Source organism: Schistocerca gregaria, chromosome 5 (genome assembly GCF_023897955.1).
Source record: "Schistocerca gregaria isolate iqSchGreg1 chromosome 5, iqSchGreg1.2, whole genome shotgun sequence".
NCBI classification, from domain to species: domain Eukaryota; kingdom Metazoa; phylum Arthropoda; class Insecta; order Orthoptera; family Acrididae; genus Schistocerca; species Schistocerca gregaria.
Window position 1 is genome coordinate 489,745,093 of NC_064924.1, and position 26,195 is coordinate 489,771,287.

Genomic DNA, 26,195 nt, shown 5'->3' on the forward strand with positions numbered 1-26,195 from the left:
ATTCAGCAGAGTGTCATGCTCTACCCAGTCAAAGGCTCTGCTCAGGTCACAAAATGTAGCCTGGGCATAGTCCCTAGCCTCGAACACATCTAGGACTAACTTTACGAGGGAGCCCATTGCATCTGTTGTGGATTCACCTTTCCTAAACACAAACTGTTTATCACTAATTACATTTACTTTAGCCAAGTAGACACTTACTTGCTCATACATAATAGTTTCTAACATTTTCAAAAAAAAAAACTGGTGTTACGGATATAGGTCTGTTACTTGTGTGACAGTTCTTTTCCCCTTTTTTATATAAGGGCACAACTCTAGAAATGTTTAGTATTTTGGGGAAATTACTTTCAACTAGGCATTTGTTAACACATAAAGTTAAAGGAAGAGCTTGGGTACAAAGTATTGGATGATTACACACTACTTAGTTGCTATTGTAGGATTTCAAGTTTCTAGGTAGTATATTTACATATACGGCGCTGTTGGGCATGGTATGCCATTGTCTCCTTTTAACCTATGGACTATCAGTCCCAGACAGTTAGAGAATGAACTACAGTGTAAATGTATGTTTCTCAGCAATTGGAACATTCATTACTTAATGAAGAATGCATGCAGTAAATTGATAGGTAATTGATACAAATATGAACTTCATAACACAGAAGGAAAAATGAAAACAATCCACTTAAGCTGATGAATTAGTAAGAAATGTTCTCACTAATGTTGTAGTAATTTAAATAATGAAACCACGACTTCAGAATAAAAAAGCAGACATGTTAAGTTCCCCCAGTACTTATGAGTCACTTTTACAGAAGTTCTACAAAACCGAAGGTATGGATGGATCTATTGATCAAATTCTAATGGATAACACAGTAACAACCTGTATTTTATATGAATGTCAACCTCACGTTATAAGTGAAGTAAAAGAAGGTAAAGCTCTCCTCAAACCAAACGCTGGTTTGAATAACACAGTGCTTCAGCAGACATGGCGCTGTTGGGCATGGTATGCCATTGTCTCCTTTTAACCAAAGGAATACCTGTCCCAGACAGTTAGAGGATGAACTACAGTGTAATGTGGGCTCACGTCCATAGTATGCTTGGAGTTTATTACATTAACAAATTATTTTCAGAGGTGAAAAATGTTGTAAGTGATAGAATAAATGCTAGGACCGACTTGGGACTGAACCCCAGATTCTCGTATGCCTGTCTGCAGCTTAACGTGCCATCTTTATGGTAAGTAGCATTCTGTCTTTGATTTAACGATAAATGATTTTCAGGTGTCATCTTGTTGCAATATTACAGTATTTACTCGAATCTAAACCACACTCTTTTTCCGGTTTTTGTAATCCAAAAAACCGCCTGCGGCTTCAAATTGAGTGCAAAGTAAGCGGAAGTTCTGAAAAATGTTGGTAGGTGCCGCCACAACTAACTTCGACCGTCAAATATATGTAGCGCTACATAGGCATACTTTGCAGCCACAAAGATAAATACTGGCACCACAACCTCTACGTCAGTAAATAAATTAAAAAAAAAAAAAAAAAAAAAAAAAAAAAAAAAAAAAAAAAAAAAAAAGGTGGAAGACGAGCTTTTTTTTCTCTGCCCTGAGTTGACCACTGCATTTTCATACATTATACAACGAAGTAAATACAAAATCCATATTGTTCACCTTCGAATATAGCAGCATTTCAATGTACTATGAAAATCCGACTGGCAAGACTGTTTTGGATGTTTGTCAATATGGCCAACTCTACGTTCTGAATTTTTTCCTACCTGTGAGAAGACACGGTTGTTAATAGGAACTTTTATGAATTGTGAATCACATGCAGTATTCTCTTCACCAACAGAATAATATGAATATAAACATTTTGCCATGTATTCTTTTGTGTTTGCTGCTGTCTCATTTAAATCCTGTCTGCCTAATAAACTACGAAACTAGTTGAGACAACAGCAAAAGCGGAACAATATACATATCACATCATGTATATAATCGTATTATTCTTATGCCTAATGGTGATACAGTCAGAAATGAAGCAAGGCAATTGACTAGATTTTTAAATCTAAGATGACTCTAATTTCTGTGCAGAATGTAATGTACTAAAGAGGCATCTGCAAAGATTTTCAAATGGAGAAAAAGTTTCACCAAACTCTCGTTCAGAACATCTTCTATCATATGCAGTTTATTATTTGGTTCTTGTTGATCATTATCAAAGAAAGCAGCAGTGTAAGTAACAACAAATAGCAGACTCTTGCCATTGCTTTGCTAATGAGACGATTCCTCTCCTTTTTTATTAATTGTAAGCGCGGTAGCGTGCACAAACGCAAGCCATGCCGGGAGCTGCGACAGGCCGTAAACACTAATTATCAGAATGCGACAAACAATGCATGACACAGTACAGTAATGCATTTTCAGCTTAGAGTGTCGTAAACACATATAACAAAGAGAACGGCACTTATGAGATCAAAGAAAAATAAGCAATCAATTCAAACCAGACAAAGCACGTGAAAAAGGAAGAGTACCCATATACACTCCTGGAAATGAAAAAAAGAACACATTGACACCGGTGTGTCAGACCCATCATACTTGCTCCGGACACTGCGAGAGGGCTGTACAAGCAATGATCACACGCACGGCACAACGGACACATCAGGAACCGCGGTGTTGGCCGTCGAATGGCGCAAGCTGCGCAGCATTTGTGCACCGCCGCCGTCAGTGTCAGCCAGTTTGCGTGGCATACGGAGCTCCATCGCAGTCTTTAACACTGGTAGCATGCCGCGACACCGTGGACGTGAACCGTATGTGCAGTTGACGGACTTTGAGCGAGGGCGTATAGTGGGCATGCGGGAGGCCGGGTGGACGTACCGCCGAATTGCTCAACACGTGGGGCGTGAAGTCTCCACAGTACATCGATGTTGTCGCCAGTGGTCGGCGGAAGGTGCACGTGCCCATCGACCTGGGACCGGACCGCAGCGACGCACAGATGCACGCCAAGACTGTAGGATCCTACGAAGTGGCGTAGGGGACCGCACCGCCACTTCCCAGCAAATTAGGGACACTGTTGCTCCTGGGGTATCGGCGAGGACCATTCGCAACCGTTTCCATGAAGCTGGGCGATGGTCCCACACACCGTTAGGCCGTCTTCCGCTCATGCCCAACATCGTACAGCCCACCTCCAGTGGTGTCGCGACAGGCGTGAATGGAGGGACGAATGGAGACGTGTCGTCTTCAGCGATGAGAGTCGCTTCTGCCTTGGTGCCAATGATGGTCGTATGCGTGTTTGGCACCGTGCAGGTGAGCGCCACAATCAGGACTGCATACGACCGAGGCACACAGGGCCAACACCCGGCATCATGGTGTGGGGACCGATCTCCATCACTGGCCGTACACCTCTGGTGATCGTCGAGGGGACACTGAATAGTGCATGGTACATCCAAACCGTCATCGAACCCATCGTTCTACCATTCCTAGACCGGCAAGGGAACTTGCTGTTCCAACAGGACACTGCACATCCGCATGTATCCCTTGCCACCCAACGTGCTCTAGAAGGTGTAAGTCAACTACCCTGGCCAGCAAGATCTCCGGATCTGTCCCTCATTGAGCATGTTTGGGACTGGATGAAGCGTCGTCTCAAGCGGTCTGCACGTCCAGCACGAACGCTGGTCCAACTGAGGCGCCAGGTGGAAATGGCATGGCAAGCCGTTCCACAGGACTACATCCAGCATCTCTACGATCGTCTCCATGGGAGAATAGCAGCCTGCATTGCTGCGAAAGGTGGATATACACTGTACTAGTGCCGACATTGTACATACTCTGTTTCCTGTGTCTATGTGCCTGTGGTTCTGTCAGTGTGATCATGTGATGTATCTGACCCCAGGAATGTGTCAATAAAGATTCCCCTTCCTGGGACAATGAATTCACAGTGTTCTTATTTCAATTTCCAGGATTGTAAATACTGACGGAGCGCCTGACGCATTGCAATGGCTACCTGGTAAAGCTTAACTGCTAAGCTTACGACTCGAACCAAACAACTGTAGCTGTATCGTCATTCATTCGGCCTAAATTGTGTTTCATATTACAATGGACCAACTTTGTTTCGGTTTGAAGGTGCGGCCTAAAACTTTTCTCTCCCCTTGAATTTCGAGTCTCAAATTTCAGGTGTGGCTTAGACTCGGGAAATTTTTTTTCCCTTGATTTTGAGTCTCATTTTCCAGGTGCGGCTTAGATTCGAGTAAATATGGTATGATATATGACAACAGTTGCATACTGCTGGTAGAATTATTATTTAACTTAAATACCTGAATGCTTCCCAAAACAATCTGCTGGCTGGTAGGCCATCACAATGCAGTGAGGCAAGGGAATACCTGGTTTATACCTATATTTGAGTTGTGTGGCTGTTGAAATGGAGTGCAAAAACCTTATCTTACAAATTTTCAGCCCATTCCAAACTGGTGCTGCCAGCTGCTATTTGTGATGACATTCGGCAAGTTAATAGCAAATACTTCTCTTCAGGTCTCAATTCCAGTAGTGAAGAATCCACACTGAATGTGATTCAGAGGAATCTGAGACACTTCTACTGAGTCCGACACTTGATGCAGTATCAGCAAGTACAAATGTTTCTAAAAACCATACATCATGATGGAAATGAAACTTCAATTCATGATGTCAGCTTCACTACAAATGAAATGTAGATCAACATCAACATGCACTAAACAGGCAAGACCATCATGAATGGTTTGAAGCCATATCAATGAAATGAGATCACTTGTCAAAAACAGCAATACATCACTGACTGCAGAAGTGTTCTGAGAAATAAAAAAAAAGTAGTGATAATGTCTTAATCTGCAGAAAATCAGGAACAGTAGTAACAAAACATGGATGCAGCATAGGAAACCTAAGTTAGTGTGACCTGGCAGAAGAGGGCCACTAAGATTTATAGGCCACCAAACAATGCATATCAAGAACAAGTCTGTGACAACAATTTATAATGTGATGATGAAAATCATTCAAACATTATACCAGGTCAACAGCCAGTACCAAGCGTCAAACTACAGACTGTTGGAGAAAGAAACTTCAATTCATGTTGTTAGCTTCACCGTAAATGCATGAGAGATCAATATGAACTATATTCTAAATGAGCCAGATGGTCAAGAATGGTTCCAAGTCACATGCAATGAAATCACATAACTAGTCCAACACAGTATCTCAAACATTGTTGACAGCTTGGAACTAAACTTGACTTGCATTTCTCACAGCTGGATATGACCACTGCAATTGTTAATGGTGGCACTAACAGAAGCATTCATGGAACACCTAGATACACTGATTAAAATTTTACAAAAGATGACACAGAGTGAGAAAGATAACTACTTAGTTGCACTTCAAATGTTAAATGCATATCAAGAACAAGTCTGTGACAACAATTTATGATGTGATGATGAAAATCATTCAAACATTATACCAGGTCAACAGCCAGTACCAAGCGTCAAACTACAGACTGTTGGAGAAAGAAACTTCAATTCATGTTGTTAGCTTCACCGTAAATGCATGAGAGGTCAATATGAACTATATTCTAAATGAGCCAGATGGTCAAGAATGGTTCCAAGTCACATGCAATGAAATCACATAACTAGTCCAACACAGTATCTCAAACATTGTTGACAGCTTGGAACTAAACTTGACTTGCATTTCTCACAGCTGGATATGACCACTGCAATTGTTAATGGTGGCACTAACAGAAGCATTCATGGAACACCTAGATACACTGATTAATTTTTTACAAAAGATGACACAGAGTGAGAAAGATAACTACTTAGTTGCACTTCACATGTTAAATGGATATCAAGAACAAGTCTGTGACAACAATTTATGATGTGATGATGAAAATCATTCAAACATTATACCAGGTCAACAGCCGGTACCAAGCGTCAAACTACAGACTGTTGGAGAAAGAAACTTCAATTCATGTTGTTAGCTTCACCGTACATGCACGAGAGGTCAATATGAACTATATTCTAAATGATCCAGATGGTCAAGAAAGGTTCCAAGTCACATGCAATGAAATCACATAACTAGTCCAACACAGTATCTCAAACATTGTTGACAGCTTGGAACTAAACTTGACTTGCATTTCTCACAGCTGGATATGACCACTGCAATTGTTAATGGTGGCACTAACAGAAGCATTCATGGAACACCTAGATACACTGATTAATTTTTTACAAAAGATGACACAGAGTGAGAAAGATAACTACTTAGTTGCACTTCACATGTTAAATGGATATCAAGAACAAGTCTGTGACAACAATTTATGATGTGATGATGAAAATCATTCAAACATTATACCAGGTCAACAGCCGGTACCAAGCGTCAAACTACAGACTGTTGGAGAAAGAAACTTCAATTCATGTTGTTAGCTTCACCGTACATGCACGAGAGGTCAATATGAACTATATTCTAAATGATCCAGATGGTCAAGAAAGGTTCCAAGTCACATGCAATGAAATCACATAACTAGTCCAACACAGTATCTCAAACATTGTTGACAGCTTGGAACTAAACTTGACTTGCATGTCTCACAGCTGGATATGACCACTGCAATTGTTAATGGTGGCACTAACAGAAGCATTCATGGAACACCTAGATACAATGATTAAAATTTTACAAAAGATGACACAGAGTGAGAAAGATAACTACTTAGTTGCACTTCAAATGTTAAATGCATATCAAGAACAAGTCTGTGACAACAATTTATGATGTGATGATGAAAATCATTCAAACATTATACCAGGTCAACAGCCAGTACCAAGCGTCAAACTACAGACTGTTGGAGAAAGAAACTTCAATTCATGTTGTTAGCTTCACCGTAAATGCATGAGAGGTCAATATGAACTATATTCTAAATGAGCCAGATGGTCAAGAATGGTTCCAAGTCACATGCAATGAAATCACATAACTAGTCCAACACAGTATCTCAAACATTGTTGACAGCCTGGAACTAAACTTGACTTGCATGTCTCACAGCTGGATATGACCACTGCAATTGTTAATGGTGGCACTAACAGAAGCATTCATGGAACACCTAGATACACTGATTAAAATTTTTCAAAAGATGACACAGAGTGAGAAAGATAACTACTTAGTTGCACTTCAAATGTTAAATTATTGTGATAAAGTTTGTTAACTAAGAAAAACCATTTATGGCAAGTTGCAGTGGCATGGCAAGTTGAATGCAACTCTACAATCAATCTGACTGCAACCAACAAATGCAGATCCAAGGGTCTGTGAGGGGATTTGAGGTAAATGTTCAGTCTTCCACCTTATTTGTGCAGACAAAATTAAAATCACTTCAGATGAATTGTAACAAATCAAAGATGAGCTGTCTGATGTTAAGGAAATTGGGTACATAGGGGATCATTTGAACATCAAGGTTAACCAGTTTGGTGAAAAAATTACATTATGACACAGTGGCTACATCAGAGAAGTATTCAGCCAATTCAAAATGATTGAATGCAAAACCAATAAGATAACTGGAATCAAGTGAGACTCAACAGCTGTCACACTTCCATTCAGCAAGTTCTGATGTACATTGCTGTGGTCACTTGACCACCTTATGCAGCCAACAAATTAATCCTACTAAGAAATAAAAATCATCACGATATTGTTCACTGTCACACTACTAAGTGAATCATGCACTATCTCAAGGGCATGACCAACAAGTAGCCAAATTTTGTCAGGGATAAGGTGGGAATCACATGTTTTGCAGGTGCTGCCTGGGGGAATTCTGAAACTGAAAGAGCATAATACAAAGGTTACAACCATAGTGTTCACACAAACAGAAAGCCTTCGTTCTTTCATCTATGTAAACTGAAAAAATGAGCCTCATTGAAGCAGCAAAGTTAACAATCCACAAGTCAACATTTATGAAAGAGCTATGATTGAGGGACATGTCAAACATCTCCTTGTTCAATGACAGTTTCCTTTAAAGTTGGCATACAACCCTCTTGTTCACTCAAAGACAAAATGTATTCACTTATATTTAAACTGGAAAGCAACAACTTGAAACTGGAAAATCAGCTGACAGAGGATATATGACAGATGTACTGACAAAACCTTTTCCTGCATCCAAGCATCAGAAACTTGTTGAAGGACTTTGTCTTCAAGTCTAAAATCCTCAGCTTTGTTCTTCATTTAAATTGTGATTATAAAACTGAGGAAGCTTGTTATAATGTATATTGTCACCAACGCGTGTTTCATTTGGAATTCATAGACACTTCTAGATCTGAGCAGTTGTGTCTTTTTTGATTTTGTTAACAATGGGTACTGTGATTTAGTTCTGTTTAACCTTGTAACCACATACAATGAAATTGTTCTGATGTGACATGTTGTGATCAAAAAACCACAACATCCCTAACATAAATCACGTTGCCATGATATTACACCTAACTCTGAAATTGATTTTCCTGTAACTCAATAAAATCAAACTTTTGATTCTGAAAATATACAGAAAATTCAGTTTTAATCCCAGAGGCTTCTAATTTGCTTGGAATTGATGCCCATTTCAAGTATCAACAGAACACGCAATAAATGGAAAATGTGACTCTTGGGATTTATAAATGGTGTCCTGAAGACATTCAGATACAAGAACAATCTGTCACTTATGAACTCCACATTTGTGTATGAAGTTGCTGCACTTGACTTATGAATACATCTGGTATTGTAATACACATTCAGGGTATGTGACCTCTCCATTTATTGTATTGTTTAGAGGCAGTCACGATCTGTTCCATTATTTTATGAATTTTAATTGATTATAAGGCTTCCTACCAGATATATAAAAAAGCATCATACTGTGTGTATGTGTGTGTGTGTGTGTGTGTGTGTGTGTGTGTGTGTGTGTGTGTGTGTGTGAGAGAGAGAGAGAGAGAGATGTGTGTGTGTGTGTGTGTGTGTGTGTGTGTGTGAGAGAGAGAGAGAGAGAGAGAGAGAGAGAGAGAGAGAGAGAGAGAGAGAGAGAGAGGATCAACATGTAATGAGCATAGTAGAATTAATACTGTAAGAATTGAAATATGGAGCAAATTACTTAAAAAAAATGGAAGTTTTTGAAATGATGAAATTTTTTTGGTGAAATTTTTGTAGTTACCTTCTCACTTGAATCTGGAAAGAAATTGATTCCCTTTGGTACCAATAATGCCATGCGAGCAGCAGCCACATTACGGACTGTCTGCAAGAATACATGCCACGTTTTGTCATCTTCTGACTGTCGCCATCCATATGGCCAACCAAGGATGACTGTGTTTGGCTTCATACCACCAAGACCTGTAGTTTGAATTCTGAAATAAAAATACTGTCTCATGAATCCAAATGATTTTACAAGGTTATTAGATCTTACAATATTTATTGCACGTATTGATAGTATTTTGCTTTCACTTCTCCTTGTGATTTCTCTTGGAATTGAGACCACATCTGCAGAATCTGAAGAGATAAGCTGCACCTATTTAGTTGCCATTAATTGGAGTTATGTAAAACACAACAAATGGAAGTAGGGATAAATAGGCTAATAGCAGCAAGCAGATAGACATCAATATAATACAAATTTGTACCCTTTTAATGGATACTGTTCTGGATAAAACAAGCTTGTTTATGTCTGGAAAACACAAAAAAGAAGTCCTTTAAACTGATATATTTTGTGCATTTTGTGCTATGGCTATGTAATCTGTCACAGCAGTCAAAGAGTGCTGTTCTACTACAACAGCTCAGCACCCAAATGTCGATGGTGAAACTGACTGTTGTGGATATTATGAGACATACAGTTATTGATTATTTAGCAAAGTGGAATACAAGGTTCATTTGATTACAGAACTACTGGCACTCTCTCACCAATCTTTAATGTTTGTCCCAAATCCAACAGATGTCACGTCAGCCAACAGTATATGATTTCAGTGTCAGTTTTATGTGAACATTTTCGGCAGATGCACACAACTTTTTGTGGTTTTCTCGTAAGCCAAATGGCATCTCACTGCACAGGACACAAACTCATTGTCAGTTCAATGTCAGTGCTATCATCTACAATGTTGCAGAAAAAAGTTAAGAAGAATGGCAATATATAAGGGACACTTCATGAATAATGCACAAGTTGGCATTACTGCGGATTGTTCACAAGACTTTGATTTGTTCCTGAAGTTGAAAAAAACCTGTGTGTGGACATTGTTATCTTCTACCACTGTTACCCAAACCATTCGACAGATGAAAACGGACATAGTGTTCTGGAAGGAATAATGGAACTAAGAAGTTGACAGTCAAGTCTTAGAGAAGCAGGGTGACGATACTAATGGACTGCAAAGAGGCATCGAGGGGAGGGGGGGATATGTAAAGAAATTAGTGTGCATTATTTGTAAAATGTCCCTTGTATCATACTTCATCAGTTAACAAAAGACACTGCACCTAAACTAGAATTACTTGGTAATAAAATGTATTTTTTAAATGACTGATGGATATCCTCATTAATTTCTTTTGTACAGCATGGTGTTAAATTTGTCTGCTAAGCGTCCAGGCAACATTTGTAATTCATAATTGACTATTTGTATGTATTTGTATCGGTTCTAATCTAACTACTTACGATATTTATGCCAACCAATTTTATTTATAATTTCTTTTTTTCTACTCCAAAAAATTCTGCTGTGCAAATTATTACCTGCCAGAAATATTTATTTCAATTATAATCATTTACCTGAAAGATACCTTTCATGTTAGTTTTTAATGTATCTACAAATTGCAATTATAAAGTTTCCTGTGAGGACAATAATTCCACTCATATGCAACAATGTTTTAATAAATTCCTTTCTGGTTAGCAGCAAAGCATTCTTTTCATAGGAAAAACATTTTTTGTAGTGCAGGTTGTGGAAGGCTAGGGACATTTTATGCTATTAAAAATAAAAATTTTAAATCTCTATAAAATTTTAAAAAATCTTGTTGAGTTTGCAAACATCACAATCTTTTGCCTGCCCAGAACATGAAAGAGCACTGACAACGTAGTTTCAGCAAAAATTGAACAAAAGAAGTATTAACTCACACAGACAGGGACACATGTGTCAGAGTGATTTTACAGACCATGAAATTCACGTTAAATCATGATGAGCAGTCGAAACAGCTCTTAACTGTTACCATTTTATAGAGTGAATCCTTAAATTTCTGAAGTGTTTTCAGAAGGATTCTGTAAAAGAAAAAAAGAACCACAAACATTGTGTACACAGTGTCTATTTTCAGAAGATTCCATTTATTCATTGCCTGATCGTACTAATATATTTTTTAGTTATAATACTACAACCTTCCCTTTCGGTGTCCCTTTCTTCCAATCCAGATGATTTTGAAATGTGGTGTATAAATTAATTTTGTTAGAAATGGTTTCAAGGAATCTGGTTCTATAACACCTGCACATGACAAGGCGCTAAAGCAATATTGTTAATCACAGCTTTAACATAAGTTCCCAAGTGGTAAATCAGTTCTGTATGTTATTCAATATCTCCATCCTTTTAAAAAAATCATTAAAATATTTACCTTATTAAGGATTTAATTATTTACATGATAATAAAAATCTGTGTCAACTTACAAATGGCTCAGACCATCGGTGATATTGCGAGACACAAGAACATCAACAAATCCTTTCACCTTCTCTTCATCCATTGTGCGACGTAAGCTCTGCTTTGCTGCCATTGCCTCCCCACTGTTTCTTGTGAAATCTCCTCCAATTACAGATACACATATTGTTAACCCTTTTCCTGAAACGTAAATGATATCTATTGAAATAAATGAGACTTCATCATACAGTGCTAATTTGAAACTTTTTATGACCACAATCTGTCAGCAGAGAAAAGTAAAATATGAATTTACACTATCTATGAGTAATATTTGACACTTATACACCTCCAGCAACTTGCATATGAAATAGGTCAGCACTTTTCCTTCACTGAAATAAATGGATGGAACTCCATCAAAAGTTGCAGCCATAGCCCATAGCAGCCGCTGTACTGTGCCTCTTCAAGAAGTGTACGAATAACATTAACCATGTACCTTAATTAAGGATACTTCTTAATGCAATTTCTGATTGAATTCCGACCACTTATTTCAATACTTGACATCATTAAGTAGTGCATTCTCCTTGTGGAAAATAAGGGGAAAAAACCTGAGAGAAAGTGAAAAAAGCACTTGCAGGACAACAAAAGAAGACTAAATCCTCATTATGATGGAAGTACTAAGAGAATGTGTGCAATACTGTGATGAAAGAAGTGTTCTTGCAGTACACATGAAGCACGAAGCAGCAGATATACATAAACAATAGGTTGGTCATTGTGGTTCATCTATCAAACAGAGCATTCTTCACCAGAAGTTGTGAGGCCTTAGCACAGGACAACTTAGTGGAATTGTGTGGGATGTAAGTTTCATAGTTGATTTCTTAATTTATATGATTCTCTCTCTCTCTCTCTCTCTCTCTCTCTCTCTCTCTCTCACACACACACACACACACACACACACACACACACACACACACACACAGAGAGAGAGAGAGAGAGAGAGAGAGAGAGAGATTTTAAAAATAAAGCATGCTTTACTTCATACTGGCATACAGTATGCTACATTATGTGCTTTACATACTCCACAGACTGTACTTAAGGTTATAAGAATAGAATATTGTGAGACTTAGTCTAGGTATCATTTTCTAGCTGCAGCCATGTGAAGCTAGTTTATGACCAACTTTTTATATTAAATGTTAATTGTGCACTTAGGAAAGCCATTTAGGATTACAGCTGATACAATGGCAAAATGACAAGTCTCAAGATAATGTATAACTTTGGACTACACTCGTTTTGAGTTACCACCAACTTTAGTGAGGCAAATTTATCAATGTCAATTGCATACCTTAAATTTGTGTTGATTCGACAAGCCTTCCTGAGAGTAGTACCTCTGAGTGCAATCAGTTTACCAGCTCCACCATCAGCATTAATGGCTATCTAGACTTAAGAATGAAAAAAATTTTCTTTCAACTCATTTATTTTCCAAATAAACCAGCCGAGACAGAAGCAGCAACAGGGAAGCAACTGATTTTGTGACTTTTATGAGTTCCCAACCAGGGGCAAACTGTATAATTTCATCCCCGTGCTTTGACAGTTTAGTGTCTTGAGTTTCTGCATAGACACAGTTCTTGCTTTTTGTTTGCGTCTGGAAGTAAACCAGTTCTGTGGCATACTACAAGTTCCTAATCAGGGGCAAATTATTAGTCTCACCCGAGTGCTTCAGTCGTTTGGTTTTTAATTTCTGCATATCATTATAATTTTTTAGACACTGTTCTTTCAGTTTTGTCAGCTTCTACAATAGAGTTCCACAGCACATCTTGATAATCCCTTTATCTGGGTAGTGTAGTTTTCCTTGGTCTTTGTATGTATAGGGGCTGGAGTTGTTGTGTTCGGATGCAAGCTGAGTTGGTGACACTTTGTTCTCGGCTCCAAGGTGTGATGGCTTTGGTTACACAGCTTGAAACTGCAGTGAAAGGGCATCATTGTTGTGAGCCGGCAGTGGGGTTACAATGGACGTCCAGCACATCCAAGTCCTCCAATTGGAAGCTTCGGTTATACAGCTTGAAACTGCAGTGAATGGGAACCATTGTTGTGGGCTGGTCGTGGGGATACAATGGACAGCCAGCACGTCCAAGTCCTCCAATTGGTCCTCAGCAGTGGCCAGCCCAGTAATTGCTCACACTGAGGTTGACCCCTCACATCTGGTTGAGTGGGAGGTCACCTGGGGGGCATGGCAGGCAGCAAAAGACTTCACAGGAGGTCGCAAGTAAGGACCCCTCAATTAAGTAATGCCTCCTGAATTAGTCTGGCAAACAGGTTCCAGGTGCTATCTGTGGCTCACACTTTGCTCAGCCACATGCCATCACCTATCCTGTTCCAGAGGTATCCTCTCAGCCTGCAAGATGGGCAATCACAGAAGGTGGGATTACTGGTAGTTGGTAGGTCCAATGTTAGTCACATTATGTGGCTTCTTAGAGACATGGCTGTCAAGGAGGGGAAGAAAGCCAGTGTGCACTCTATGTGCATTCCAGGTGGAGTCATTCCAGATGTGGAATGGGTCCTTCCGGATGCCATGAAGAGAACAGGGTGCAGCCAACTGTAGATGGTGTTCCATGTCGGTACCAATGATGTGTATCACTTTGGATCAGAAGAGATTCTCTCTGGTTTAGAGTGGCTAATGGAAGTGATTAAGGCTGCAGTCTTGCTTGCGAGATGAACGCAAAGCTGACAATTTGCAGCATAGTCAACAGGACCGATTGTGGACCTCTAGTACAGAGCCAAGTGGAGGGACTGAATCAGAGGCTCAGACAGTTCTGTGAGTGTGTAAGCTGCAGATTCCTTGACTTGCGCCATAGGGTGGTTGGTTTTCGGGTTACACTGAATAGGTCAAGAGAACACTACACACAAGAGGCAGCTACAAGGGTAGCAGGGGCTGTGTGGCATGGATTGGACAGTCTTTTAGGTTAGAGGGTCTCGGGAAAACACAAAAAGGGCTTCAGTCACAAAGGGTGCAGGTCCAACACAGGAAGAAAGTAGATACAGGAACCATCGGCAAAACAGCTGTAAATTGTCATAGTTGTGTTGGGAAAGTACCACAGCTCCAACTGCTAATAAAAAGCACTGATGCTCAAATCATTATAGGCACTGAAATCTGTATAAAGCCGGAGATAAGTTCAGGCAAAATTTTTCGAAAGAACTTAACGGTGTTCCGAAAGGATAGGCTAAACACTGTTGGCGGTCACATGTTTAATTTTGGAAGTACGCATAAAACATCATTCAAAATTGTGCTAAATGCATTCTCTGAAAATTATTTTGAGCAGTTAGTTCATTAGTACACATGAATAGTAAACAGTTGTAAACATACACTTGACCTCTTACAACAAATAATCCTAAGCTAATATGAGCATCACAGCAGATACAGGGTTTAGTGAACACAGGGTTGTCATAGCAAGACTGGATATTGTAACATGCAGATACTCCAAAAATAAACGAAGAATATACCTATTCAAAAAAAGCAGATAAAAGTTCACTTTACTCCTACATGAGAGACAATCTCTACTCGTATGCGGTCATCTACATGAGTGCTAAAAGGAATACATCAAACTTCGGTTACACAATAAATCAGTCAAATCTAAAGGGCCTAAATTCAACTGAATACCTAGGAACTACAATTACAAACCACTACAATTGGAAGAAACACATAGAAAATGGTGTGGGGAAGGATAACCAAGGACTGTGTTTTATTGGCAAGACACTTAGAAAATGTAACAGATCTACCAAAGAGACTGCCTACACCTATGCTTGTCCATCCTCTTTTAGAATACTGCTACACGGTGTGGAATCCTTACCAGATAGGATTGACAGAGTACATCAAGAAAGTTCAAAAAATGACAGCATTTTTGTATTATCATGAAATAGGGGAGAGAGTGTTGCTCAAATGATACAGGATTTGGCATGGACATAATTAAAATGAAGGCATTTTTCATTGTGGCAGAATCTTCTCATGAAATTTCAGTCACCAACTTTCTCCTAGGTGGTTCGATGAACCCTCTGACAGGCATTTAAATGGCATTTGCAGAGTATCCATGTAGATGTAGATGAAAATGATGGAAGATAAATTATATTCAAAATACCAGTCCAGATCATAAGAATTTATTAAAAACTAAAAACCACATGCCAAAATGGTAGCCGGTTTCGATTTAGTCGAAAATTATCTACAGACAATATCTCAGCAGGTGGTGAGAAGAGACAATGGGAGAGCATTGGTAAGTGGTGGAGAACTGCAAGGAGGTAGTCTGAGCAGTTACCAGTGGTGTCCTCCAGTACTTACCAATGCTCCAATATCGCCTGTCACCATCTGATGAGACATAGTCTGAAGACGATTTTCAGTTAAATCAAAACTGGCTACGATTTTGCTGTGTCGTTTTTAGTTTTGAATACATTCTCGTGATATAGACTGATTCGTATTGTAATTATCTATTAGATCACTACTAATTCCAGTAATGTTTTCAAAAGTTATTAAATGATGTTTGGTTTTTGTAGGTGTCTGTTGGCTCAAGAACTAATGAGTCATTGGTACTGCTTACTTCTAGTAGCCTCTTTTTATGGAATGATTAAGTAAATGTCTGAGCATCAGAAGTTGTTGTTGTTGTTGTGGTCTTCAGTCCTGAGACTGGTTTGATGCGGCTCTCCATGCATCAGAAGTGCTACCTACAAATCCCTCTCAGAAAAGAAAGGTAACTAACTGTCCACATTGAGGGTAGACACTGGTTACAAATCATGCCTCCTCTGCACCACTCCTCATTCTGGTGACACTTGCTTCACCCACACAATACACCTCCCATTTAAAATAAAATGCCTGCATTGTAAGTGCTGTTTGCATATCAGTTCATTGTTGGAGTCCTTACTTCCAAAACTTGCAGTAATGGGAAGACTTCAAGTGTCAATGCTTTGTGTCTGATCACTTCCACAACTATTAATAATAATAATAATAATAATAATAATAATAATAATAATAATAATAATACTGTGTGATGATGGAGGTTGTGAAAAAAATGGTAAGCATGAACATGGAACAGGATTTGTGGTGAGTGAGCGGGTGATAGGCCAAGTGAAGGCCTTCAGTGCAGTCAGCAGCAGGTTAGCATGTATAACTATTAGACATAGGTACGGAGATCTCACTCTTGTTAATGCATATGCACCAACAAACGTAAGTGATGTAGAGGAAAAGAGTGAATTCTATGAAGAACTGGAAAGAACAGTGGAGAGCATTAGCAACAGAAATCTTACGATTATTCTGGGAGACTTCAATGCGAAAGTGGGACAAGAAGAGACGTATAGACCAACAATTGGAAAAGATAGTTTACTTGCAAAAACAAATGAAAATGGCCTGCTGTTAATCAGTTTTGTGTCAAGTCAGAATATTGTGGCGAGTTCAACATTTTTCCCCCACAAACAGATCCACAAAGGCACCTGGATTTCCCCACATGGTAGCACTGTCAATCAGATAGATCATCTGCTGATAGATGAGTGGCACAAGAAGTGTGTGATGGATGTGAGATCGTACAGAGGAGCAGATGCGGTCACAGACCACTTCCTAGTCATAGCCAAATTATGGTTACAGCAGTGCTACAAAATGAAAAAGAACAACATGGCCAAGAGACAGTTTGCTATTAGTATTCATCCAATCAGAAGGCCCAGGAAGAGATGGGAGGATGGGCTACAGAAAGACTTCTGCCAACTAGGAGTTCTTGACAACTGGAACCAAGTGCACAAGATCGCATCTATGACGGAGCACTGTGAGATCGGTGCATGATCTACAGGGTCCTTGATCACCGATTTGATTGACTGATTGATCATAAAGGAATGTAGTGGCTGGTATGTATTGTACATTGTGTAGTTACTGTTACATTGCACTGTCAATTTGTTCATTTATTGCTGCGAAGTGAACCATGAAGCAGTTTCTGGTCTTTTGTGAAGTCTGTAGTAGGCTGTATTACTATTACACAGATCACATTTTCCTTCACAAAATTTCTGGAGGCTAGGACTCCACACAGAAGAAAAATTATAATTTATGGTTTATTGCAAGAACTATCTACAACTTGGAGAAGGCATATTCATGCAGTATTTGAGCACATGTGATATATGTGCCTCAATTTTACGGTCACTGGTGTATAGTATAAAGTATGTGTGTAACTCATAGAGTATATGAAAAAGGAGTTCATATATTACACTGAGGTAACAAAAGTCATGGGATGTCTCCTAATATCATGTGGAACCTCCTTTACACAGCAACTCGATGTGGCATAGACTCAACTCAACTTTTGAAATTCCCACCCAAAATATTAAGCCATGCTGCCTCCATATCCATCCATAATTGTGAAAATGTTGCTGGTGCAGGATTTTGTGAATGAACTGACCTCTCGATTGTGTCGCATAAATGTTCGATGGATTCATGTTGGACAATCTGGGTGGCCAAATGATTAGTTTCAATGTTCTTCAAACCAGTTGTGAACAAAAGACCCTATAACACTGCACACTGCCATCCATAAAAATTCCATCGTTGTTTGGGAACATGAATGGCTGCAAATGGTCTCCAAGTAGCCGAACATAACCATTGCCAGTCACTGATCAGTTCAGTTGAACCAAAGGTCCTAATCCATCCCGTCTAAACACAGTCCACACCATTATGGAGCCACCACCAGCTTGCACAGTGCCTTGTTGACAACTAAGTCCATGGCTCTGTGGGATCTGTGCCACAGTAGAACCCTACCACCAGCTGTTACCAACTGGAATCATAACTCATCTGATGAGGCCACCATTTTCCAATTGTCTAGGGTCCAACTGATATGGTCACAAGCCCAGGAGAGGCACTGCAAATGATTTCATGCTGTTAGCAAAGGCACTCGTGTCAGTTGACTGCTGCCATAGACCATTAACACCATATTTCGCTGCACTGTGCTAATGGATATGTTCATCATATATCCCACATTGATTTGTTATTTCGTGCACTATTACATGTCTGTTAGCACTAACAACTCTTACAGAAATGGTGCTACTCTCAGTTGCTAAGTGAAGGCCGTTGACCACTGTATTGTCCTTGGTGATAGGTAATGCCTGAAATTTGGTATGCTTGGCACACTCTTTGACACTGTGGATCTCAAAATATTAAATTCCCATACGATTTCCAAAACGGAATGTCACAAGCATCTAGCTCCAACTACCACTCCGCATTCACAGTCTGTTAATTCCCATTATGAGGCCATAATCACTTTGGACACCTTTTCACATGAATCACCTGAGTAAAAATTACAACTCTGCCAATGCACTTGCCTTTTATACTTGCATATGCAATACTTCTGCCATCTGTATATACGCATATCACTATCCCATGTCTTCTGTCACCTCAGTGTAGTTTCAGATCCTGTAACCCCCACTACAATATTTCACCCATCAATACTAGCTTTTGTGAAAAAAATGTAATTATTGGTAACTTACATAATCAATATTACATTATTTCAAAACTATGATTAAAGTACAGATTTTCTAAAAACAATAATTTAGTATCATGACTTGAACACAATTTAGCCAGTTGTTTTTTACTCTTTAGAGAATTCCTTCATACTGCTCCAGCAAAACAAGGTTTCTCTCTAACAGAACAGATGTGCATATTTTAACTCAATGCTTACTCAGGGAAACCACCCAAACTTAATTTTAGATTTTTATCATTATTATGGAAAACCATAGACAGAACAGAAGGCATCTGCAAGTGGTAAATTGTAACTTACTGTTAGTACTTTCATTTTATGACTGATGAAGATATCGACAGATGAGGCATGTATTGTTATATATTTGTCGTGCATGCTGAATACTGCATAAAAGGCTGATTCAAAGCAGCTCTATCCCGTGTGAGTCTCTTCACCGCTGCACAAATACTGCAACCTACATCTATTTGAACCTTCTTGCTGCATGTTTAAATCTAATGAATAAGGAAGCATTGGAAAACAAGACATCCATTCTCAAAATAACTATACCAACCTCATAGAAGTCGAGTCAAGTCAGTGAAGCATTATTTCCTTGGAACAGGGAAACCACTGGTGTAAATAATGCCTATGTCACTGAGTGAACTTGGTTACCATAAACGGTTTGATACACTGTTCAACTGAACAGTCCTTGCATGCTAGCATATGATGTTGAACCAAAGTATTGCAGAATCTCTGCCTTGTTTCAGTTTCTCTGGTTTTCACTGTACGCAGTCTTTGCAATACTGGCATATGACACTGAACCAAAGTATAAGAGAAACTTTTCCAAGCTTCAGTGGTGGAAATATATAATATGAATTAGAGGCTTTTACTGGTTTTCACCGCATGTAAACGTTCCCTGTGAAAGTTGACTCTTTGAACCATATTACAAGGTTTCGTGGTTAGCTGTCCTGGCTGCTTGCAAGTGTTTCACTTTCCATTACTTTGCATTAGAGGAAGTTTGCCAACAATTTATTTATTCATATTCTCCTTGGCAAATACAAGGTTTTGTTTTGGATTGTCAACATACAACAGCTCTACATTTTGTTTATTTCCTGGCACACTGCTCTCTCATGAACTCTATTATGGCTAAAGGTAGTGTGGCTGTATATACTCCAGATAGATTTGCAATTACTGTCAATACACAACCTGGGCAAGCACAGGCATATCAGTAACAGAGATCCCTTCCACAGATGTTACACTAATTAGTAAAAGGAAAAATCTGAAGCCAGAAAACAGGGTGTTGGCACAATTTTACACAATGTATTCTGCAATCTTCCCAGTCTCACTGCTTCTTTACACCTATGTTACTGCATCTTCATGACAATATTTACAGAATGTCAACTGAGTTTTGTGATTTCCGCTATTTTTTGATTTAGAAGAGTCTTGGTTAATGGTGTTCATTCCGTATTTAGGCACACATAATGCAAAGTTACACAAATGTTAAAGTGAAAAAAAAAAAAACATTGTTTTACAAGTAAGATAAATTTTTGACCAGAGTTATAAAGCATACAACATAATAATAATATAAATTATGTTATTTGAGAAAACAAGAACAGGACTTTATGTAAATCTGACCAACTATCTGCAACATGAGCGTCTACTCTCTAGGGAACAAACAACACTTCCTTCTGAGTCTTCTACTATTATGATGATGTCATCTGTTCATATCCTGTATCACCATCATTTTTAAGCCAAAGAACAAACAGCACAACCTAGAATGGAAATGTGGGGATTCTCCACTGATATAATAAGTGAAACCTGTTAATGCACCACTTACATGAAGGCATAATGCCATGCCCATCAGTATTTTTTTTAACATGGGACCACTAGTCAGTAGTCAATGTTTTATAGATGGCTTACTGTATGAAAAAGCTAGCAATAATCTAGCAGCAGGCTAAATTACTTTTTAATTATGAGATCTACTTTTAAATAATAAATAATTACAAAATCTTTTCAGGATTTGAACCACTTAATTGGATAATCCTCATTACAAGGTCTTAGGATGTGCATAATGACAAATTCACCTGCTTTGAGCTGTGCTGCAAATGCAAATAATTTTCGATATTTTGGAACGAGGTCTTCAGTGAGCTTAGACAGGATAAGAATTTGTGGTCGCCAGTTCTTAGTATGAGGTGGCCCTTCTTCAAGCCGTAGGAGACTGTAACGTGCTGCTGACAGTGCCAGACCACGAATTCCATCACCCCACTCTTTCTCCGCTCTGAAAAACAAAGGTATATTTTGAATAACCACTTCACACAAGTAATTCAGTCAATGGAAAATTGACACTGATGTAACTTTAAAGTGCAAATTAATATCAAGGTGTGACACATAGTCAAGCAAGAATTATGTGCTCATTTTATGAAATTTAAAATGTTGAATATTGGTGATACAGATGTTGGATAAATATTTAATAGGAACTATATGTAAAGGAACTGCTTTGTTGATACATTTTGAATACACTGAACTTCAGAATATCTGAGAAAGGTTACAAAATTCAAGGGTAGCACAGCGATGGCCATTATAAGACAAACAAGAAAATACAATAAAGATAGCATGAAAAAACAATACCACACCAGGAGAAGAACTTCAAACAGGCAGTATGGGGTAATGAGAATATGAAACATTCTAGAATGTAACTGAGTACTCAAGGCATGACATATGAAACATCAGTGAAGAAGGATAACGACAAAGTAGAGTAGAGTAAAAATGTGTCATTGTCAGAATTACATGTAAATGACAGTGTATGTTTGGCAAGGTGTCTATAAAAGATGTATCAGGCTTACAAGTCAATAAAATATTTTTATAGTAGTGTAAGAACAGAACGAAGGAGCAATGGCTCAAACAACTCATTCATCATCCAATACATCATGAAAAGAAGTACATAGATGAACTTTTGTATTAAATTGTGCAAAAACATGGAAAGTAGAGAAGCCGTAGGCACTAGCCACTGAATAAGAAGAGTAAAGACTAAAAGCCACTGTATATGTGCACAAGTATCAGTAACAGTGACATTCTATCAAAAATCGAATGATGAAACAGGCAAATAGCATAACAAATTGTAAAAATCACTAGTTAAGCACAATTAATAAATAGCAAACTTAAGCAGAGAGTAAGGGGGCAGCAATAAAACATCTCTAAAACATCAACTACCATCACAGAAAATGAATGAGAGTTTGGGCGAGGGGCAAAAAGAGGAAGGTAAAAAGAATAGAAATCTCATTTGGATGTATGTTTGGAAAATGTGGGTGAGCAGTGGTAGAGATCTAGAGCAAACAAATGTTAATCTAAGCAATCAGCAGGTCATCAAATATACTGAAGAACAACTGATTGGGTGCCCCAGTCTGCTCATTAACTACATTAGATGGATTTTTAGTTTGATGTATACGAATTTTCAATTCTTCAAGATGTCCAGATTCCACCCCTTTCTGAAGATGTTTATATCATGTGGAGTACCAGCTGTCCAGTTCAGTCCCATTACAAAGAAAGAGAGTAAACAACCACATCCCCAATCACATTTCAAATTGCTGATGCAATTACAGGTTAAATGATAGAAGACATGGGTCTGTACATCAATTAATTAAGAAGCTGACAAATTAATTTAATTATTTCAGCATTAAAAATAATTTTCCCTAGCCAACTGAAGCCACCAAAAGCTTGCTAAAGTACAGAATTATCAAATGGATAGGGTGAACCAATTTTTGCGATTACCAATCATTTAAATACTCATGATGACTTAAATCTCCAGAAGTTTCAGTGACCATTAGTTTCAAATACAAGGCAAGGCAACATCTACACAGGGAGAGCAACTCTTCCTATAATCAGTGAGTTAGTGTCAATCCCACCCCTCTTCCCAAGACCTCCAACCCATGCATGGATGGGCCACATCACCCCTCGGCAGAAATCCCAGTTAAGATAACTGCAGGAACCTTTTGTTCTCAGCAGAAGCATACAGTTGTGTGACATTTGAGGTTGCACAACTGCTGAGAGATGCTCTCTCAGTCTCAGTTCACTGTTGACCCCAGTAGGAATAATTTTTACTTGCACTAGTGCAGTAATTGCCAGTTTTTTCCCACTATATGTGTTGGGTTTCCACCGTCTTGGAAGCAACTGTGCACAATGTCATCCAGCTTCAGTCAAGATGTTCATGGTAGAATGCTTGTAGCACATCTGTCCATGATTAATCTTCAAAGTGTTTTGCACCATGAGGAACTAGCTTCATGGTATAATGCTAGATTGGTCATCACAATTCATGATATAACCCATTACTTTCATTCTTTATTCGAAATTCTCAAGGTTCTTCTTTGATTTTCTGGTCAATACTTCCTTTAGCTTTTAAAAAAAATACTCAAAAAAAGAGAAAGAAAGAAAAATTGACTATGCCACATTCTCCACATGAGTATACAGAGAAGTTGCAGCATTAGAAAATTGCAGTGAAATGCAGGAAGATCTGCAGCAGATAGGCACTTGGTGCAGCTGACCATTAACATAGACAAATGTAATTAATTGCGAATACATAGAAAGGAGGATCCTTTATTGTATGATTATATGATAGCGGAACAAACACTGGTAGCAGTTACTTCTGTAAAATATCTGGGAGTATGTGTATGGAACGATTTGAAGTGGAATGATAATATAAAATTAATTGTTGGTAAGGCAGGTGCTAGGTTGAGATTCATTGGGAGAATCCTTAGAAAATGTAGTCCATCAACAAAGGATGTGGCTTACAAAACACTTGTTCGGCCTATACTCGAGTATTGCTCATCAGTGTGGGATCCGTAGCAGGTCAGATCGACAGAGGAGATAGAGAAGATCCAAAGAAGATCACCGTGTTTCGTCAAAGGGTTATTTGGTAAGCATGATAGCGTTACGGAGATGTATAGCAAACTCAAGTGGCAGACTCTTCAAGAGAGGTGCTCTGCAGCGCGGTGTAGCTTACTGTCCAGGTTTCGAGAGGGTGCGTTTCCGGAAGAGGCATTGAATGTATTTGCTTCCCCCTACTTATACCTCCCGAGGAGATCACAAATGTAAAATTAGAGAGATTCGAGCGTGCATGGAGGCTTTCCGGCAGTCATTCTTCCCGCGAGCCATACACAAGTGGAACAGGAAAGGGAGTTAATGACAGTGGCACGTAAAGTGCCCTCTGCCACACACTGTTGGGTGGATTGCAGAGTATAAATGTAGATGTAGATGTAGACACCATGCTTCCCTGCCAAATGCTTTATGTTGAACTCTACTCTGGCAGTAGAACTTGTGGAGCCCCCTCTTAGGGGCTTCAAGGCCCAGCCAAAACACATCATGAAGATGACTAATATAAATGTACAAACATGGGGAGAATGCACCCTGGACCAATAGTGTGGAGGAACACTATGTTCACCACTGTCCTCTTGTTTGAAGGAGAACACCACAGACATGAAGAGGCCCTGTGACATGCAAGAAAGCTCTGTCAGTTACAACCCTGTCTGCATCAACCGTTCACAGCAATTTGCGCGGACGCATGTTTTATGGCAGGACTTATCTGTTCAGTCATCAGAGGAACTGAGTAGCAGCCACAGCTGACCACTACATGTTTTTCTGTTGCTGTTTTCTTTATGAAGACCAGCTATCTGCTGGACTATGTTTTCTATAATTTGCTTACATTTAAAAATGGCAAAATGGCCTACAAAACATTTCACAATCAAAAGGAGCAGGATTTTCACCACGTCCATGGTTTCGTAGGAAGTTGTCTTTTCTTGTAATCCTGCCAGATGTGTCAATGGATCAATCAATACAATTATGCACCCATATCAGTTGGGGTCACTAGGAGAGGTGCAGAGTGATACTCTTGCAGGTACCAGGCCACACAGGTAAACAACAGCATCATATTTAATGGCTGCCGTGGACTGTTTATTAGCCTCATTTGTTTCAGCTTGTAGATCTGTACCACACAGTCTTCAGTGGTCTTATTTACAATGAGCTTGCAATAATTTGTTGGTTTCTGGACATTAATATGGACTTTATTATTCCCAGCTGCCGACATTCGGCCTGAACACAGATATGCCTGTTTTCCAAATGTGGTGTGATCTCTGTTCTCAGTTCAACTGGATGCTGCATCTAATGAGTGTGCAGTGTTAGCCTGAATGAGTGGTTCGTCCTATGGTGCTTCCCATCCTGAAGAAAAAGTTAGTGTTCTCCAGCATTAATATTTGAGTTGCTTAGTACGCATACCACCTGACAGCTGTAATTGCAAAGAGGTATTCACTTCTAGATGTACTTGCTTTTTCTTTGTTTCAAGATTATTTTCTATGAATTATTTTTACTTGGCTGGTGTTAAATAAAACTTGTATTGTTGAAGAAGTAGGCATGTGACAGTTTTCTCCACTCAGTAAGTTCTTCATGTACTAACTGTGTCACAACTTTGCCAACAAAGTCCAACATCACAACACTTCACCATACAGTTCTGACCCTGAGATGCAATTAGTTATTTTGCGCTCTCTCTTAGAAAACAGTTGCCGTATGATAGTCAACACTGTTGTTCTCACTAGGACCACTCTGATCATTCATATCTCCCTTACCTGACATGATAAATTGCTTTATTTCATAGGTAATGCTCAACAATGTTCAAGGTTTATTAATGACTTTGTATTTTTTAGAGTAGAAATCTGGATGAACTGTATTACTTTGAAATTAAAAGTAGATGCATTTGTGCAGAACCTGTGAGCAATTTTCCAAGGATGCGCCTTTCAATCTTTTACACTACTTCTTCAATGGTATGACAAATATTTATAACACAAAGAAAGGGGGATGCGGTACAAAGATGAAGAATAAATGAATGAAAGATGTTAATACATTGAGATGACAGAACTCTTTGGATAACTCCTAAAATAATGTCGGATCTCCTTTTGACAGCATACTGCAGCAACTTGACGTGTCGTGGACTCAAAAAGTCGTTGCAAATCCCCTGCAAAACTACTGGGCTATACTGCCTCTACAGCTGTCCATAATTGTGAATGTGTTGCTGGTGCACGACTTCGTGCACAAACTGACCTCTTTAACAAGTAACTTAAAGGTTTGATGGGATTCATGTTAGGCACTCGAATTGTTCAGAATGTTCTTCAAACCATTCGTGAACAGTTGAGG

General features: G+C 39.0%; 1 protein-coding gene across 4 annotated transcripts in view; it reads right to left on the minus strand.

The window, feature by feature from the left end:
• The window catches only part of LOC126272718 (solute carrier family 12 member 6), a 1,173,553-nt gene that overhangs the window by 76,320 nt on the left and 1,071,038 nt on the right, over window positions 1–26,195 (minus strand). For all 4 annotated transcript variants that reach the window (XM_049975756.1, XM_049975759.1, XM_049975758.1 and 1 more), the window contains exons 12-14: window positions 21,104–21,297; window positions 11,595–11,763; window positions 9,129–9,318 (exon numbers count right to left, since the gene is read on the minus strand). In XM_049975756.1, coding sequence (XP_049831713.1) covers window positions 9,129–9,318; window positions 11,595–11,763; window positions 21,104–21,297 — 553 coding nt within the window. The remainder of the gene's footprint in view (window positions 1–9,128; window positions 9,319–11,594; window positions 11,764–21,103; window positions 21,298–26,195) is intronic.